The sequence below is a fragment of the Cryptomeria japonica genome, chromosome 2 (genome assembly GCF_030272615.1).
Source record: "Cryptomeria japonica chromosome 2, Sugi_1.0, whole genome shotgun sequence".
Lineage (NCBI taxonomy): Eukaryota > Viridiplantae > Streptophyta > Pinopsida > Cupressales > Cupressaceae > Cryptomeria > Cryptomeria japonica.
In genome coordinates, this window is record NC_081406.1 from 487,083,013 (window position 1) to 487,103,304 (window position 20,292).

At 29.8% G+C, this 20,292-nt stretch overlaps 2 protein-coding genes across 2 annotated transcripts; both read left to right on the forward strand.

Annotated features, from left to right (window-relative positions):
* Positions 1 to 1,501: 1,501 nt before the first annotated feature.
* LOC131048306 (transcription repressor MYB6) lies at positions 1,502 to 6,506 on the forward strand. The gene is made up of 3 exons (XM_057982248.2): positions 1,502 to 5,189; positions 5,300 to 5,429; positions 5,527 to 6,506. Exons 1-3 carry the CDS (start codon positions 5,054 to 5,056, stop codon positions 6,251 to 6,253), a joined length of 993 nt encoding a protein of 330 aa, XP_057838231.1. The 5' UTR covers positions 1,502 to 5,053; the 3' UTR covers positions 6,254 to 6,506.
* A 5,221-nt stretch (positions 6,507 to 11,727) lies between these two features.
* LOC131048221 (transcription factor MYB1) lies at positions 11,728 to 19,513 on the forward strand. Its single transcript, XM_057982145.2, has 4 exons — positions 11,728 to 11,964; positions 17,121 to 18,119; positions 18,278 to 18,407; positions 18,740 to 19,513. Exons 2-4 carry the CDS (start codon positions 17,984 to 17,986, stop codon positions 19,446 to 19,448), a joined length of 975 nt encoding a protein of 324 aa, XP_057838128.1. The 5' UTR covers positions 11,728 to 11,964; positions 17,121 to 17,983; the 3' UTR covers positions 19,449 to 19,513.
* The last annotated feature ends 779 nt before the right edge of the window (positions 19,514 to 20,292 follow it).

The following is a 20,292-nucleotide window of genomic DNA, read 5'->3' on the forward strand; positions in this document are numbered from 1 at the left end:
AATGCAGAAACTAAACATTAGTAAAATAACTAAAGGTTATCATATTTCTTTATATCAACTATTATTTATAGGAGTTACAAGTAATTTTTTCTTAGTCTCTAAGAATAGCGTAGAGCTAAATAATTATTTCAAATATTTTTTAACGTACATGTCATATATGACTCTCATTCAAACAACCTACTCAACACAAAATGTCTTTAACAAATGCTAATGGACTTATTTAATTACAAATTAAGCTTATAGTAGAACTATAAAAATCAAAATATCTTAACTAATAATATCAATTTTAATGTTTGATTTAACAATATCATAAAATAAATCAATGTCCATTTTTTATTTTTTTTAAACATCTCAAAATGATTTATTAATACGTAAATTTATTGAGAAATTTCTTAAATCATCCAATCTTATAAGTTCAACCTATAAAAAAGATCAATGTAGTCATAAAATTTTGAGTGAGTCTTCAATAATAAGACCTGTTTTAAATTCATTAGACTAGGAGGAAATTGTTGTGACAAACTCTTTTACATTATTCACAAGTTTTTTTCCTTTGAAATGAGAGTTCTTAATTTTGTTAAATATTAATAGTTGTAATAGAAATTATGTTTTTTTAAAAATGAATCTTTTCTTCTATAAGTAATATGAATTATTCAATTTAAATTTATCCAAATTTAATCATTTAGATATACATTTATATGATATAATTTTTCTCATTAATAAAAAAATATTGAAGAATTCAAATACAAAAGTAATAGAAATTAAAATTAAATCATAAAATACTTAATGATATTAGATTTCCACAATCTATATTGTTGTTTATAATTGCTTTTGGATTCGATTGTGTGATAATTTTTTTGCAAAAAACTATCACACAATCGAATCAAGAAGCAATTACAAACATAAAATAGTTATTAAATAGATAAAATTAAATATTTTTTCAAGTAAATATACTAATTATAAAATAATTCTTAAATAAATAAAATAACTCTTCTTTTAACATAAACATCACATAAAATTTAATTATGAGTATAAATATTAAAAATGATATTTATATAGAAAATACTTATGAAATAACACTAAAGTAAGTTTTATTTTTTATACAATATTTTTTATGATTTATTGTATTACTATCGAAAAATAAAATACTATTCAATAAAATAAAAAATATATAATGTGACAAAAAATATAATTTAAAATGATAATTATTTGAAAGATATTACTTATTAATTTATATTTTTAATTATTCAAATATATAACTATTTACTATTTTATTTATTAAACTAGCATAAATATCTTAAATACATCTATGTAAAAGATGACGTCAAGAGATATGGTACCTATGTTGAAATTGTTATTGAGAATAGATAAACACCTTGAGACTGAAATCTCTTAGTGTCTTTTAGATAAATGTATTTAAGAAATCTAAGCTAGTTGATATTTTAAGTTTCATTCTAACCTTTTCTTATTAAAAAAATATCTTTAAAAAATTAATTCTTATTTTATTAACATATTTAACAATATTTATTAAAATATAAAATAATTAACTTTAATGCATAATTTATAATTTAATATTATTTGAAATTTTAAAAAACTCAAATTAAAAACATGTGTTAGATATACATGTGTAATGTGCGTGGTTATAATGTATGAGAAATTCTATCATATTCAAGACATTTGCTTAATCTTCTAAAAGGTCTCATTATTATTTTTAATTACAACTAAATTTAACAAAATAGCCATTAAAGTGAAGGACATATCTTAAAGATTAGATTAAGTGAAAATTTAGTTGTATTAAATAAATCAAATTTTAAGACATTAACTAATATATAAGTACACAATTTTGTTTAGTAATCTTATTTTATATCTACAATGTATGGTTAATTTAATAAGGGGATAAATTAGTTTTTCAACATTATAAAAAAATAAAACATCTTATATTCTGTTCTTCTATGAGTCCCAAAAGGAAGTGCTCCTCATCCTTAAAAATACACCCCATATTTTGTTAAAAATATTCCTCAATCACAAATGCTTGTTTTGTACTAGGTGAAGACATTAGAAGAGAAATCTATTTTTAGGTGGATAGTATAAGATTCATGGTAGCTTAGATTGATAAAAATCTATGTGTTTTTAGAAAGAGAAATAAGAACATTATCCATGTCTGTGGACTTTGGAATGTGAGGCAGTGATATTTTTATGAGCATCTAGTGAATATAGTCGATAAAGTATTATTAATGTCATCTATTTTATTTATTTATTTAATTGAGACTTATAATCTCAAAAATTATAGTTAAATTTTCAAAATGCTTTTCTCAATCATCTTACATTAGAAACATATTTTAGGTAATCCTTCATACTTTAATACTCAATTCAGGTGCTCTTTAATGAATAAATTGTGGCATCATATGTAATGGTATTGAATAAGTCAATCAAAGCACCCTAAGAAAACCTATGGTTTTGATCTACCAATCCATCTTTAGTGAAAGATCATACCAAAATAATCATTTCGATCTTTTTGAGATGATTATATTAGCAAAATCAAATTTAAAGATTTCCATAGGATCATGAAGAGACCAAATTTATTGTAAAACCATATGATATTCTTTTTCACAAGCATGTAACATTCATTCAAAAGGAGAATCCATAGAAGGAGAATCCAAATTAATCTAGATTAATTTGGTCCACACCACAAAATCATCCATTAGAAAGTACTTCTCTAGACAAACCATATTTTATAACCAATATTTTTTGATATTATGTTGATGCTATCATATAAAGCATGAAAATCAAGGGTTTTGTGGCCATAGTCACTATCATATCACACAAAGAAAAATCTAGGTTTTTAGCTAGCAATAGTAGAGGATAAGGTAGATTTTTGTTTAAAATAAAATTCACTATGATTATTCATACATTCAAGTCATGTCATTTAACAAATAGTTATTTTCAAACATTAGAAAAAGAGATTAATTTCTTTTATATAAAAAACAATTTTACTAAATTCTTACATTCCCTTTAACTTTTAGGGTATGATGTTACAGATTATCAAATTGTCTAAATATACTTATTTTTGTCTAGGATTGGAAGGGAAATTAAAACCTTTTCTTTAAGGTTGTTCTTTTTGCTCACAAAACCATTGTATTTGACTTATGTTCTTTATTTTCCTTTTACTATATTGTTTCTACCCATTTTTATCTATATTGAACTAATCTACTGAACATTTTTGCACTCAATTAATATCATCATATTTTCTTTCACTCATTCTCACTTCAAATCTTATATTATTAATTATTGTATTTATTTTTATTTTAAAATATTTATTATTAATAATAATAAACATTGAAAATTTAATAGAAATTATTAAAATATATATTAATTAAAATTTCATATATATATATATATATATATATATTTTAAATACATTCATATTTTAGATATAATTTACATTCAATAAAAAATACAAATTTGAATCTTTTAATAGTTAGTTATAATGAATAAATTTGAATTACTAAAAATTTAATTGATATTAATTTAATATGAAAGATCTAAATTATATATTTTATCTAAATTAATGTTTAGAAAAATTAACATTTAAATATAGATATATTTATGTTTTAAGTATTTTTTATTTAATAATAATATACGTGAGTTTATAAACTTAATAGTTTATAACATAAATTATATTTAAGTATAGAAATATTCAATTATTAAAAAGATATGATTTAATGCCACAAACTATGTATTTATAAATTAATATTTTAAATATAATTTGACATGGAAAAAAATTATGTTATATACATGTTCATATAATATCAAAAGTAAAAGTTGGGGTTTAGAACACTAATTATTAGGTTAAAACATAGAGTTGAAGAAGAGAATGAGATAAACAAGAAAATTTGATTACAAATTAAATTAATTTAATTTTGAAAGGGTGATTAGTCTTACCATCACTTGAACAACATCAAGGTGCAAAAGTCTTTAATTGTATGATGGTTTTCTTTCTTATAATTTAATGAGAGTTGTGGTTTAAATGAATGATAGTTGCTTCTAGCTAGGTTATAAGTTTGAAATTTAAATGTCAAGAAGGAAGTGAGATAACCAAAAAAAAAATAGAGTACAACTTAATTATTTGCTAATATTTAATAGTCTACTTTTATCTTACATGACTTGGAATCCAATTTTTGATTAACATCAAGTAAACTTTATGCATAACAACAAAAACATTCATATATAAACATATTTGTTAATATTTTTGTTATGAAAAATTAATACCAAAACTAATAATTTAACAAAGATATATGACAACATAACAAAATCGATATATATTAGAAATGATCTTAGTACTATTATAATAGGTGATTAGTTGGCTTCTCATCTTCTCTTCAACTAAAAGGAAAATAAAAATAATAAAAAAATTCCTCAATTCTAAAATGCTGTGAACATCTAACGTGCTCTGTACTTGTCGTCGAAATAGATTAATTTTGTATGACCTAACATCGAATAAGCACGTGACGACACAAGCAAAAAAAAATGAATACATTTCAAAGTAAATAATAGGAAAAAGACAAGGAAACCCAGAGTGCAGTGTCCTTAAAAAATTGCAGGGACCAGCTATGACATGCCGTATAAACACAAATGGAAAGGACTAGCAGAGTAGAAAAATATAGAGGCACCTTTTTTCAAGTTGTGCAGATGGGAAAAAGACTCTTAGTTAAGTGCGTGCGAAAGAAGAGCAGCTACCTTTCCATCCATTCCATGGGCAGGAGTAGGACAATGTGTCTTGTTTCTCACCAAAACTTCAAATTCCTTCCTTAATGAAGGGTAGTTGAACTTGAGCTTCCTCCTCTTAGAATGGCCGCTAACAGTTTGCCCAACGCCTCTTCTTCCTCCTGCTTATTAATTATACTCCTCAAAATCTGCCCACCCAAATAATGCATATAAATTCTTGTCCTCATTCCCTTAAATGCATATAAAGTGTAAACCTCCCACTAGAGCAACTAAGTATAGAAGAATTGTAAAGTGCTCAATTTCTCCTCCAAGTTAAGAAAGAATTACAGTGATGGGGAGAAGACCAGGGTCCTCTCAACCAGAGGATTTCAACAGAGGGGCCTGGACTGCACAGGAAGACAAGATATTGGCTGACTATATTCGCACTCATGGCGAGATTGGATGGAGAGCTCTTCCCAAAAAAGCAGGTAATTTTTGTGGGCCATTCAATTGGGTAATTTTTTCAGCAAATTCTAACATTTGAATGAAAGTTGTATAAGAGAAAATGTAGCTGATATTTGGGTTTGAATTTGAGCAGGTTTGAATCGATGTGGGAAGAGTTGCAGACTACGGTGGCTCAATTATCTTCGTCCTGATATAAAACGTGGCAACATTTCTCCTGACGAGGAAGAACTCATTATTAGAATGCATCGACTGCTTGGCAATCGGTAAGAAAACGTTATAAAACTGCTGATTTTGATTTAAGAATGCTAAAAATTTTATCTGGGTAATTGAAATTGATTTTGTTATAAACTTATATGGCAGATGGGCACTCATTGCTGGGCGGCTGCCTGGAAGAACGGATAACGAGATAAAGAACTACTGGAATACTCATTTGAGCAAAAAGCTTTCAATGAGTAATAACAAATCCATTATTTCTAAAACCCATTTGCCAGTCCAAGAATCTACTAGTTTTGAAGCTACTGAAAAGTACAGTCTTCCTTCACTGAATTCCAGTGAAGATGATGGAGATAAAGCTTCTGAGTTAAGAAGCTCTTCTGATGAGTCAATGAGTTTTGGTGAGGGAGAAGCATTGAATGTGTCCAAATCATGGGCACAACTATTAGAGGACTCTCTCATGGCTGATCTTGAAGATGAGAGCAGTATTCCATCACCCAATTTGAGTGTTTCATGTCCTCTAGAGTACACCAGTCCCATTTCCTTGCCTTGCATTGATTTCGGGGCGGTTGAGGATTTCTCTGTAGAGAGTCTCCTCCAACCAGAGGCTTATGGTTTAGAAGATCTTTGTCCACTTCAGGATAATGCCTCTGATGATGTTAATCATGCTGATTGCTTAGCAGTGAGTTCTGAGCCAGGAATTTCAGAAATTTATGACACTCTACAGTCAGAACAAGGAGGGCAGATGGAATTAGCTTCTCTAGATCAGCTTTTCTACTATGAGGAAAATTGGAAGGATTCGGTGGACCTGATTAGCTTTGGTAAAACTGCTGAAGAAGAATATCTAAACATTCTGGCCGATATTCCTATTTAGAAAAAATATTGCCCAGTATTTAATTTGTATATTCTATTATTTTCTTTCTTGCATTTGTAAATTCTATTATTTTCTTTCCCACATTCCAAAGAATCAATTGAGGAATGATATGTGTTCATTCATGTAGAGTCATTTCATGAAACTGAACCAGAATTCAGAACAGATCTTTCTCCTTTAACAAATTTAAGCACCTAATCAGAGCCCAAACTATTTCTCAGATATTACAGCCTCTTTAAGATTGGCTTGGAACTCATCCACGGTTGCAATTTGAATTGTAAATTAGCTTTATGAGTTTATCCTAATCTTTCGTCCCATATGCTTAATCTTGAACAGAAGTTCCCACTTCAGGAAACTGACAGACTCAAATAATTGAGGAAGGGTTGTTGAAGTTATAAGATCCACAAGTTCTACGGCCAACTGCAATTAGAGATGATAAATAAAACTCTATCATGATAATTTAGTACAGAAACATCTAGAGGATATGTGTGATTGTAGGGATTAAAAGAACATCATTCAGTGTATATGAAGCAGCAATCAAAATAAATGAATAAAATTTAAGTGGATAAGATACTCTTTATTTATGTGGATGTGATTTTTTATTTTTTAGTTGATTAAGGAGTTGATAAAAATGAGTATCATTGTGTTGATGGTGAATATGAATTAATGTTTGAGTCTCTAACACATGAGATACAATTACATTAAAATTGCATAATCCCATTTTTTGTTTCAATAAACAATTAAAAAAAAATTGAACATTAAGTTGTACCTATTTTTTTTGTTGAATCTGGCATTAACAAGTGTCTTAGGAGGTTTCTATAAGAGAATTTGTGAAATTTCCTTAGCTCCAAGTCAAATCTCATTCTTAGTGTTAAAAGGTGGAAAAGTGAAAGAAATCAATACAATATGCCTAGATTTTTTTAGTATATGTCATGATTGTCCAATCTTAATGTCTCTACTTTTTAATACAATCTAGGATTTATCTATAATGCGAGTTCATGATCCTTCAATGACATCCTCATTAATACTAATGACATAGGGTTTAACTTTAGTTACACAGCCCTAGGTGATTAGACTAAAATATTTGAGTGTGCAAGCCAATGAACAATAATCAAAAGAAAATAAAGGGTCAACTTAGAATAAGTGGTTCATAGTAGTAAAATTGGGGGAGTGGATCATGGATGTGATTATGTCTAGGGGAATAAATTGGACTTATAATCTAGTCTAAAATGAAGGGATGAATGTGATGAAAATTAGCCATATCCCCTGAGGATGGCCTAAATTGGTCAAAATCTATTGGTTTTCCCCACTTATTCATTGTTTCAAGCATTTATCAAATATTGATATAATTTTATGATGATTTTGGTGTCATCAATTATTTAGAACCAAGAGCTACATGCTTATTATCTACACTTCCGCTCTAACTTGAAAACTCAAATAATAAATTTTGTTCATAGGTTCATCATGGATTTTCTATACTTTAAAGCTATTTCTAAACTACTATGCTTGATAGCCTATGAGCACACTAGACATTCCCAAAATATTCATCTATTAAATGAAGTAGATATCTTGTCTAATGTGTTCAATTATTTCAATATCAATAGAGAGTTCCCTATTGAAATGAGTCCAAATTTATAGTGTTATCTTTTACAAGAAAATGCCATGGCAAGATCCCCAAAAATTCTAAAGTGTATCATTTTGGCCAACGAAACATTAGTCTCAATATTTTAAATTACCAACTCCCAATTTTTGCACCATATGTTGATCCTTGGAACAAATCAATGGTTTTACAACATGTGGATTTTACACCTTTTACTTTTAGGAAAGAGGGAGGGGTACACTCTTTCTAACACACTATTATTAGCATATAATATAACAAAAAGTACTATGCTCATTGTAAAAAAAATGCAAATGTAGCACATAAGTGCTAACAGATTCATTTTACTTCATTGAATTTTGTAAAAATAGAAAATCAAAATTGCAACCATCATCTATGCCCTCATTGCATTGTAGTAAATGTTGCAACAACCTTAATTTATTAGACTATAAACTTCCAAATGTTGCACCATCTATTGGTATTTGGAAGTAATAAACAGTTCTTTTTCTAAAGAGTCTCCATTACCTTTCAACTCTGGCATGCCTATGTGTTGTACCATGCTAATATGTGAGCTCTTGACTGCTAGTGTAGTTGTGGGGATGTTTTATATTGATAATTAATGTCTTGGAGGAGTTCATGATGTTGGTATTTGAATTGACTAGTAATTTAGATTCATTGTAGGCCTTAGGAATAAAGTAAATTTGAGAGATAAAAAGAAGTCCCAACAATAGTGAAAACTTACAATGTATGTGAAAAATAGTATAACGTCATATTCTAATGAATCTATAACTATCTAGAGATCAAAATAAACTCATGAAGAAAAGTGTATAAATTAATGTAGCTTGAGGGGAGAATGAAGAGAAGCTTACAATTATAGAAACCTCCTAGTGAGTGACTTATTATAAGGAATAATCTAGCCATTGAAATCTAAGTCACTAGAGCTCATTGAAAAATATATCAAGATTTTTAAATTCTGGAACCTTCTGTAAAGGAGTAATAACATTTTATCAAGGGAAATGTGGAGGAACACCCACTTCACAATAATTTGATGGTCTTTCATTTTGAAGGCATTAAAGGCCCTCTCAAATTCAATGATGCTCATTTTTATCATCTCTAGTATAGTCTTGGCTTGAAGATACAACTATGTTAGAGAACAAAAAATTGCATATATTTATGTAATGATCAGTGTTTGGACCCAACCCCCAAAGAATGTCTAGTCTATTTTTTTATTCATGAGTATTCATTAATTTTGTACCTTCTCCAAAAAGTATGTCTCCATTTTGGAATGGGGAGGGGACTCCTTATTGAACAAGAGAGATAATGTGTGTACCTCCATTCCTTGTAGAACCTTGTCTAAAATAGTCAATTGGACCTTGCACTTTATAGTGGATTATTTTGACTATGAATCTCATTTTCTTTCACTGTAGTATCTCTCCTATTGTAAATACACCCAGCTAAACTAAATTTATTTGATAAATTACATACTTTTTCAACCAAAGTTTGTACTTGAGAGACTTGAGGAGTCATTAAGATGAAATATTCATCAACATTAGATTTTACTTGTGAGCTTAAAGCTTGGCAAAGGATATGAACTTTAGTGTAAATATAAGATCTTGGTTGCATTTAATTCTATCCCAATATGATACATGATGCTCCTTCACCAAGGGTGTAATTCTATGTAGTTGCTTGGCCTATTAAACTTCCACTTGTAGTTGATAAATATATATATTTTAATTTGTCTCTAGGAATTCGTTAACTTAGACAATCATTTTTGTAGATCTATGGTCTCTACCACCCTTGATTACTTTGATTCTTCCATATTTTGTATCTTTTTATAGTATCCCTCTAATATTTGCATAGCTCTTTCAAGCTCTAATTGTAGGACAATGGTTTCCTCTTTTTCTATTCATAGATTTGCTAGCAAAACTTGAACTTATTGTTCTTTGTTGAGCTTTTAGATTTCTTAGTTTAATAATTTTAGTTGTACACTAAGATAATTTTTACCGTATTCTTGGTTCCTCACAACTTAACCTCTCCTTATCAACTTCCTATTAAGTTTGATTAAACTTGGGGTGAATTTTTTTTTTGACTTTCTTCCATTAGTTCCACTCTATCCTCAAGTTACAATTTAGTTTAATTCATCCCTATTACATTAAATTCAGTAATCTTTAGGGCTCTTAAACATTTTAGTTCATCCACATTAGGATTCATATGAAACATTATTAAATATTGATGAGTAGGGTCATACCTTTGACCTAATATGGCTATGAACAAGAGCTCTATCTACTTTCTACCTCTAGCTTTCTATCTTTACATCATAAGTTTTCCTAGGCGTTATCAATTACTAATAGAATTTTATGGGAGAGTAGATAAAACCAATCAAAAATAGGTATAGTTGAGGTAGACCATATGGGAAGGTCCTTATTTTCTTTAAGTGATCTGACATTACTCTAGTATCAAAGGGGATTGAACCATGAGAGTAGAGGGAGAAAATTAGGGTAAATTGAAAGTGGGATGTGGAAGAATTTGTAAGGATTGTATGGGAAATTATGGGAAATTATGGGAAACTAGAGGGGGGGATGGTTATAAAAAGAAAATGATTGGTAGGGACAATGGAAGTGACATTGCTATGAGTAAAATTATTAAGGATACCTAATTGGGGGAAGGGAATTGCACTAGTTGTGGAATACGAGAAAAAATTTGAAGAAGATGCATTAAGAATGCAGGGAATGTTGGATTATTACATTATAGTTAGATTTTTAGTTTAAATTATAATGTCTAAATAAATAAATTTTGGTTAATTTGTACTAAAAAGTTAATTGGAAGTTACATTCTTGTGAGTTATTTTTGTATGAGAAATAAAGACTTAAAAAAGCGAATGGATTCATTGTAAAATCATCCTATTGAAATCAATATATCATCTTATGTGTAAGGGGCTAAGCTTAATAGTTAAAGCATTGAGTTCTCACTATGGAGACCCGAGTTCAAATCCCAAAGGGAAATCTAATATGGAATTCTAAGTTGTGACTCTTGGTCTTCCATAGTTCGCTTCTAGTGTGGAGATGGTTTCTCAATAAGTGGATTTCTAAGTTGTGACTATTGGTCTTCTATAGGTGGTTTCTAGTGCACCAAGCTTGTTCAAAAGGAGTTGGTATTAGTTTCATAGTTGTGTTCGTAAGAGCTTGTATTGGTTTCATGTAGATGTCAATTTTAAAGAAGATAAATACATTTTATTGATATCTTGTTCATCTAATACATGAGGTAACACAAATTGTAGATTTTGAGCCTAATGAGTGCAGGATAGCACTAGACTCAAGATTAAAGTCATAACTAAACTAGATAGAATATGAAAATGTTCTAAGACTTTAAGATCTCAACATAATAAAAGATTTAACTTGATGAAATTTTGGAAATCAATTAAAAAAATAGAAAATGTATTGTTAAATGTTTTTATTTTAAATTACTATCTTTCACGTATATTTTCACTTGCACAAATAAATTTATACAGTGTCTATTCCTTAAAATTTGAGTCATTAGTCTTGAAAGCACATATCGCTACAGTGTGCTAAGTTCCAGCAAGTAAATGGGACGATCAGTGCCAGCATAATGCTTTTTCAGTAACAATAGACTGTCAACTTGGGGATCTGTCAAGTCAACCGGCATGAATGGGTAGTTGGAAGCTGTCCTTCCCTTTGTCCGTAGCTTCATCTTTTATTCAACGTTAAAAAATATATTTGTGGTTAAAAAATAAAAAGTATTAAGGTGCAACAACTACCATAGTTGACCATTAGCCTCAACTGATACATGCATCGACAAGAATGAACGTTGCATCGTCGCCTACTCTTCAACACGAATCCATTCAACGTTAAAAGACACACTTTCATACATCACTTACTGTTTTCACTGCAGTTCAAGCGCCCACCTAATCTCAAAGCCACCAAAAATGCACAACAAAACCTAAATTTAATTTCTTTCAAAGCAGCTTAGAACAATTGAAAAGTTTTCCTCGCTTAAATGTGAGCAAAGAATCGCATGGAATGTTCTGATAATTTAGTGAAAGACAAGGCGGCATGAGGCAGATCAATGTTAGAGACTCTGGCAAAACCCAGCAGAACAGGTAAGCTATATCATGTTAAAACCCAGTTGATTATTTTCATTTGTTTTTGTATTTCTTGTCCATTCAGTGAGAAATACAATCTATTCTTTATAGTAAAGCAAACTTATGAAGCGACTGCACCATAACCCTAGCTATGACTCCCATATTACAGCTAAATAAATCCTTTATATATCTTATAAATCAGTTCGTTGTTGCTGCGATAATTTCTTCTTTGTTCTCCATGGTAGAAATTGAGGACCGCTAGGTCATTGTATTGTAAGTCCAAGAAAATCGGCCCAAAGCTAAAATAGTATAAATTGAGAATTCTTTTCCTCACGAAGATTTGTGTTAGAGTGAAAAACTTTGATTGTAGTGCTCGATACAACTTTTCTTATGAAAAATATGTGGAAGGTTAAACTATAATATTGTTGTAAGTTTCTTTTGGTGGTTCTTTGGTTTCTTATTGGACTTTTTTTCTTTTTCTTTTCTCTTTCTTTTTTTACATATAAATTCTTTCAAAATCTTTGTTTACTTAATAAAAAACATAATTATAAGTTTAAACTTGAGAATATAGAATAGAAAATAGATCTAGAATGTTTGAACTGATGGGTCTAATTGGAAACTTTTGATTTTAGTGATGGATCTTGATTGCTAATTAAAAGAAGAAAACAAAATTTTAAAATTAATTACTGAAATTTCTAAAATGTTGAGTATTGTAATTTTTAAACCCTTTACAAGATAGAACACAAAGTGTGTTATATTAAGTTAGGCATTTTACTTGAAAGTAAATTTAAATTAAATGTAAATCAACAAATGTAGGAGGAGACCTCATTAATGAGGTAATAGATAGTATTAAGAAAGAACTAGAGAAAAGATGGACTGTTTTGAAAACTTCATGTAGGAAATTAAATTCTGATGGACTCTTTAGGTGTAATAGGAGTTGGGTTAGTGTCAGTTTAATTATTTGAGATTCGAAATGGAAATGATAAAAGGTGTTCCCTTTTTGTTGGGTTGAAGAATTAACAATGATGTGTCAGACGCCATTGTAGAAGGTCTTTATTTGTATGTCTTGGAAGGTAGTAAAATGTTGGACATTGAGGAAAACTCTTAGGTTGCCATTAGTGTTTAGAGGAAAGAGAAGTTTTCTAATTGGAAGATTGATAGTCTATTAGAAGAGACATTTCATTTATGACAAAAGTTTGATTATGTTCATTTTGGGAATTGATATCAAGATTAGAACATGGTAGTCAATTTATTAGCTAGTTATGATATTAAACTTTATCCTTGTACATTGTTACTAAGTTGTAAGGTTTATGATTCAATCAATCTAAGAAAGATGGTAATAGATAGTATGGCTTGAAATAATAAGAGAAAATATGGGCTCATACCAAAATGGTGTGGTGAAAAAAAATGATGTAGCTTCTAGGGGTAATCTAGGTCAAGTTATTTTAAATATTTATCATTTGAAATGTATTGGGATCGATGATGAAAGGTGCATCCCTACTATTACATTAGAGAAATAATAATGAAGTTGAGTAAGATGTTGTTATTGAAGGGTTTTATTTGGCTATCTTGTAACATAGTATAATGTTTGAAATTATCATAAATGGTTTGAGGAAAAGGAATTGTCCTAATTGTAAGCTTGGAAAGAGGCTTCTTCATTATATTAGAAGTTTAATTAAATTCACTTTAGGCTTTTTGTGAAAAACAAAACAAGGTGGTATATTTGTTAGTCAATCAATGTATTGATCTCTCCCCTTTCACTTCATCAATAAGTAGTAAGGATGGGGATTGGATTGACCTAGGTGATATTTATTAGGTAATATCTTTTCAAGAGGTGATGGATGCATTTTTGGTACTTGAGACTATAGTGGTCATCATTTGGCCAATATAATTTTGTGTGTGGTACTTGGATTTTTGACAAATCATAATTATGGTGAAGTTTTGTAATAAGTGTCATGTGTATCAAATTATTTTTTGAAATAAATCCATTTACATATTTTATTGGTTTCTTATAGGGTTGTGGAGTGATGTTATCTACAAGTTTTGGTGTGTTGCTTTATTCTTGGTGCTAGTCTTGGCTAGCATGTTATTTTCTTTAGAGTTTGGTTTTTTTTAGGTGGAGCTTGGATGGCTCAATTGGTATTAGGTTGGAACCATCAACCCTACATCATGATCAAGTATTTGACCATCATATTTACAAAAAAAATTGATACCCCAATTAAAACCTACTCAATTTTATTGAGGAATTATAGATGAATATTGTTTGTATAGCAATGGGGGTTTAAGGTCTCAAGATATGATTCTATGATATTCTAATGCTAAGTTAAAGTCATTTTTATAAATGCACCTTTTACCCTTAAAATTTTCTCCCTATTAGAAGGGCATGTGATTCTATTTGAACAAGTATTACATTTTATGACATAAACCATACATAAAATAATTGAAGTCAAGATTAAAATTGTAGCTATAAATAATGCATCAAAAAATATAATAGTACTAATATGTTGGACCTTGATTTTGGGTCTTCCATAAAGGTGTGGAAAAAATTATAGAAGAGAGAAATACTAGATAAAAATTAATTATAAGCATGTGATAATTATTTGTTATAAAATGCATATAAGTATGATTTTAATCAAATGTGAAGTATTTGCTTGATAAATTAAACATGATAAGTCAAAAATAGTTTTAAACAACCAAAGGTATATGCCTAAGCACTTAATTTCATGTGACTGATGTGAATTTAAGATTTAATTGAAGATCCCACAACCCATGTTGAGAAATCATAGATGCATGTACATTACAAAATCAAACAACCACCTTGACCCCAAGTAAAAATGCTAAGTGAAAATAAATAGACATGGAAATAAAATAAACTCACAATACATGTAAAATGTGTAAGAAGGGTATAGGTGAAGAGATTAAACTAATGAAGTCCTTATCATTTGGTAGATCTATGTCAATATTCTCAAAACTTGTGTTCCTATATGCTATCCCTCACATGGGACTAACCGTGTTATGAAGAAGTTTACTATATGAAAAAAAGTATATATGGAGGTGCCAAGTGTGTTGTATGATTTAAAATATCCATCTTAGGTGCTATGCAATAATTTTCCTCTTTCTATTGATGTTTATATTGATTGAGAACATCATGTGTAACCCCAACATATGATATGCTATAATCATAAAAAAATAATGTGTACTTATCATCACACACATTATAATTATCCTTTTTAATCAATTTCATATGATTATCCTTGATTAATATCATTATCTATAATATTTTAAAGCTAATAATAAACATATAATATTTTTATCAAGATTTGAATTAAATATTTTACTATAATTCATCTATCATGGGATGGGCATGTATGTGATAATAAGAACAAAATTTTTAGCCTTGTGTGATAAAAGTTTATATTTATCCATTATCTTAACAAGAGGAAATGTGAGAAATTGTTACAAAATTTGTGGCAATGTAAGATGTAGAGGTTCATCTAATTTAGTAAAATCTCTAACTACCTTTAGCTTGATGTGTTAATGACGATCCTCAATACGATTAACAATAATGTATAATCATTTCTTTCATCTTCAAAATATGACATTGATGTAACTCAAAGAAATGAGGAAAATTACTATAAATATAACGACATGAGAGATGATGTTGTAATATAAAACACTCACATTTGTATACACTAATACATTCATAAAAATACTTCTCATTTTTTAGTGGAAATAAACTATTGTACATCTAATACTTGTAATCATAGATTTGAATCTCAAAACATAATCCTTTTTTAACCCATATTCTCCTTGTTTTTATTACATGATCTAAGCAAGAGTTATTTTATACTAAATATTATAAAGATTTTTTTTTTATGATTTAATCATTTGCTAGAGCTATAAAAAAACTAATACAAATATGCAACAATGATTAAACCATGTAAATACATGATCATTCAAGCTCATTTGAGATGAAAGTTTAATAATGTGTCAGATTTCTATAAAAGAAATAGACAATACAATCCAACTTTTTTATGTAAACATATTAAGCTTGCATGCATGTTTTAAATTTAAAAATGATGTGAACTAATAAAATGTAAAACAATTAATATGGTCCATGTTTGTATATATTTCTTAATTTATAAATTAATTAGATATATTTTTGTAAAACATAGATTTGTATGTAATTGCTAAAAAAGTTTTAAATTTGAGGTAACCTAGATGTCATATTTTTTATTGAAAAAAGTTATTTTTTCTTTTATTTCTCTTTTCATAGTTTGAGTTTAACTTGTTTTTAGTAATAGAATATTTTCATTAAAAATAAATAAAAATATATTGAATTCTATTATTACTCCTCTTGATTAGAATTTGTAAGTTTTTAAAATTCTTTTCTACCATATAACTATACTAACAATTATGTATTTCCTTAATAAAATGGTGAACCTGAATCACTCGAAAAAAAAATTTAAAACTTTTTAACACTTTTTATCTTTTATTTATTTTGAACTTGATATGGAATTGAATGATATCTATCAAATTTTGTATCTTAATTTTTAAATATGAATTTAACTCTCACAAAGTCTCCATTAACTTTGTGACAGTTAAGAGTACATTTGTCAATCTTTTAGAGGGCCCTATAGATAGATTCAATGGATGAATATAAAAGAATAAATATTAGTACTAAGCAAGATTTGAACCATATTGTCCAAGGTCTCACTCAAAATTCCATAATATTCTAAAATCTAATTTAAAAGTAATGACATAACTTACTATGTCTCACTCAAAGTTTCATAAATTTTCTGAAATCTGATTTAGAAGTAATAAAATAATTGATATTAGACTTTCTTTTTATCAGAGGGGGATGAATTATAAAGAGTAGGAATGGGTGGGGAAGGAAAGAGGCTAAAAACTAATTTTGGCATGAATGTCACTTATGGAAAGAGATATTTGATTTCCAAGTTTTACTTAGCTTTTAAGGTTTTAATTCAAATACTGCAGTTTTATGCGAAGCAATCTTTTGATATTCTAGCATATTCATCTGCATTTTTTAAATATCAATTCATTCTCTTTTCCCTTTAAGAACACGAGCAAATCAACATTCATATTAAAAGAAGAGTAGTGGGTATTTTCAATTATAATCTGGTGGTAACTTGAGGGTTGTTTTTATATTGCAGGAGTAAACATTTTTCATGGAGGGACTGTAATACAATTTGTTCTAGCATTGAATTCACTCATGTTAAATTCCAAGTGAAGACAATGACTGGATTTCTTTACAAATAAATGTTGCTCCGCAAAAACATGTCAAGATCTACATTATTTCATCTGTTGAAAATTTTGATAATTTATGCATGGGTGGTTCAAATTACTGAAAAAAAGTCACGGCCTTTAAACGTCCACGAAGTAGCTAAGAAAATGTCGGTATCCGAACAACAACTGGCTGGAAAATGTGGAAAAAAATTCATGCGCCGTTTATCGTGGGAGTGAAGGAGAGCAGTTAAAATCTGCTTTCAGTGTATTGCTCTTCAGATAAATTATTACTTATTTGGTCAGAGATGGTAGGAGGCTTTAATTAAATGCGTGTAGAGTGGACCCATCACCACTCCAATTTCTCTATCATCCACACAATGTGGAGAAACTCTACATACTTTTTCATAAAAATTCATTTACTTACTTTCATCTGCTCAGACTCTAGTGAAGGGTAGTTGAGCTTTCTCATCTTAGAATGGCCGCTCACATATCTCCCAACTTCTATTCTTCCTCTTTCCACATACTTCCCATATCACAAAACCGAAAAAAACTGCATTATATAAGAGGACTGAAGGAAGGATTATCCTCACCCCACTTCATTCTTTACCTTCCTGCTCTTGGAAATGTGTGCAGAATGCAGATGGTTTGCCTCCACTATAACTTCAACAATCCAGTAGGAGGACTTGGGGAAATGGAAGAATTATAAGAAAGTGCCCAATTTATCTTCCATCTCTATGTTTTGCTCTTGTGACTACTATAGTCAATGTGAGATCTCTGAATTGAGCAAAAGATGGGGAGAAGACCATTCTCCTCTAAACAAGAGGATTTGAACAGAGGGTCGTGGACTGCAGAGGAAGACAGGATATTGACTAACTATATCCACACTCATGGCGAGATTGGATGGAGATCTCTTCCCAAAAAAGCAGGTAAATTATAATGAGGCTCTTAGAAGAATTTTACATTCTAATACATAAATTATGATATACGAAAATAATTTATACATTGGTGCATCCTAAAGACAGGATAGATTTCCAAAGTTTTCTATCAGAAGTTTTAACCAAGTTTTAATCTTGCATTTGGCCAGGTCTAAATCGTTGTGGAAAGAGTTGCAGATTAAGGTGGCTGAATTATCTTAGGCCAGACATTAAACGCGGTAACATTTCGGCTGACGAGGATGAACTCATTATAAGAATGCATCGCCTCCTTGGTAATCGGTGAGTCTGCCTACTATTGCCCACTGTTTCTCACTTCAGCGAGGAATAATAATTTTTTTAATAAACCCAACTATTATATATTTGCGACAAATTGAAATCCTATCTATGGGATTGGGAAACTTGAATTCAAAATAGATTTCTTCTCTATTATATTGGAAATAAGTCATACCTTGATTGGCGATGGGTTAGTCACAAATGAATGGTCTTAGATTTGACTCGTAACTGAACTATAACTCAACATATCATTTGGTGCAAACATCGAGTATGAACTAAAAACAACTATGGCTACCATGGTGAAAAGAAATTGATTGCGTTATTTTAATGTATTGCAGATGGGCACTTATAGCTGGGCGGCTCCCAGGAAGAACTGATAATGAAATAAAGAATTACTGGAATACCCATTTGAGCAAGAAGCTTGCAATGAGTAGCAGTAGAGCCATTGATTCTACAGCCCATATCCCACTGAGAAAAGCTGCTAGTTTTTCAGGCATGAAAAGGCAGAGTCAATTAATTGAAGATAATGGCACCAAACCTTGTGAAATGAGGTGTGGTTCAGATAATGAGGAGCAAGCATTGGATGAGATTAAATCATGGACCCAACTGTTACAAGAATCGCTCATGGCCAATCCTGCAGAGGATACACAAGAAGATGAGAACAATATATCATCATCAAAATTGAATGTTTCATATCCTCTAGATTGTTGCAATCTCTTTTCATTGTCTTGTAATGATCTTAGGATAGGGGAAGATTTCTCAGTAGAAAATCTAGTCCAACCAGGGGATTATGGCGTAGAGGATATATGTTCCCTACAAGACACCCCACATGAACCATCTGACAATGTTGATCGTGCCAAATGCTTCGGAATTCCTGAAATATACAACACTTTGCAGGGTAAAGAAACAAGGCAGATGGAATTGCCTCCATTAGAACAGCTTTTTGAGTGGGAGGACCATGTTAACTTCTCTAGCCTCACCACAACTTATCAAGAAGAATATCTAGACAATCTTGTGGATATCCCTAATCAGAAACTTGTTTCTTAAATTTCATCATTCTCCTTTTTGTGAGCTTGGCATTAATAAAACTGGATACATTTTTTGTAGCTGTATTGGAAGGGATTGAAGTTAGAAAATGTTTCTTCTGTTGAGATGAAAGTATGGAAAATTTTGTGTTTAACCTTGACTTTCTGTTACCGCTAACCATCCAAGGAGACATGTGGGTACGCTCCTTGTTTTTCCGCACATGGTGATATTGTCAGTGCGGTTAGATCTGACCGACTATGAGCCTTTTCACTCACACAATCTTACTTGTGAGGTCACCTTTACAATTGCCGTCACAATTCAAGGTTAGTCTGTATAAAACATAACTCTGATTGCGATACCAATGCCTAACTAGCATACATATATTATAAAAATTAAATTTACTTTCTACTAATTTTAAGACGAATAAATTAAAAAATTGACTAATTCCCATCAACTTGCACATTAAAATAGTTTTTTTTTTCAATAAAAGTGGATTATTCCACTAAACTTTTTTATTAATATTTTTTATTTTTTATATAGGATTCAAAGAGCATACCAGAGGAAAGAACCCTGGGAAGAAAACTTCTGGTCACAGCTCATAAAATAAACCTATAGTATCTAACGGATCAATTTATACACCCTGCCCAAAACCACATACAAAATGCGGTCACAACACATATAATATCAATTTTGCATAGAGCCCATATGACAATTTGCCAAAAAAAACCATCGGATAATTTTCAAATGTAGACTCCATAGCTACTATCAATGGAAGAAGACAAAATTTTCCAAAGCCCTGTGCCAAATCCCATGAGCCAAAAACCTTCCTGCCAAAAAAGAAAGTATCAAAAAACCTTTGGAAAAA

Bases quoted from the DNA above. Each gene is read 5' to 3' on its own strand.
- LOC131048221 (XM_057982145.2), top strand. From the start codon at position 17,984: ATGGGGAGAAGACCATTCTCCTCTAAACAAGAGGATTTGAACAGAGGG. The intron at 18,120-18,277 runs GTAAATTATAAT...GCATTTGGCCAG, and splicing joins ATCTCTTCCCAAAAAAGCAG to GTCTAAATCGTTGTGGAAAG. The intron at 18,408-18,739 runs GTGAGTCTGCCT...AATGTATTGCAG, and splicing joins CATCGCCTCCTTGGTAATCG to ATGGGCACTTATAGCTGGGC.
- LOC131048306 (XM_057982248.2), top strand. From the start codon at position 5,054: ATGGGGAGAAGACCAGGGTCCTCTCAACCAGAGGATTTCAACAGAGGG. The intron at 5,190-5,299 runs GTAATTTTTGTG...GAATTTGAGCAG, and splicing joins AGCTCTTCCCAAAAAAGCAG to GTTTGAATCGATGTGGGAAG. The intron at 5,430-5,526 runs GTAAGAAAACGT...CTTATATGGCAG, and splicing joins CATCGACTGCTTGGCAATCG to ATGGGCACTCATTGCTGGGC.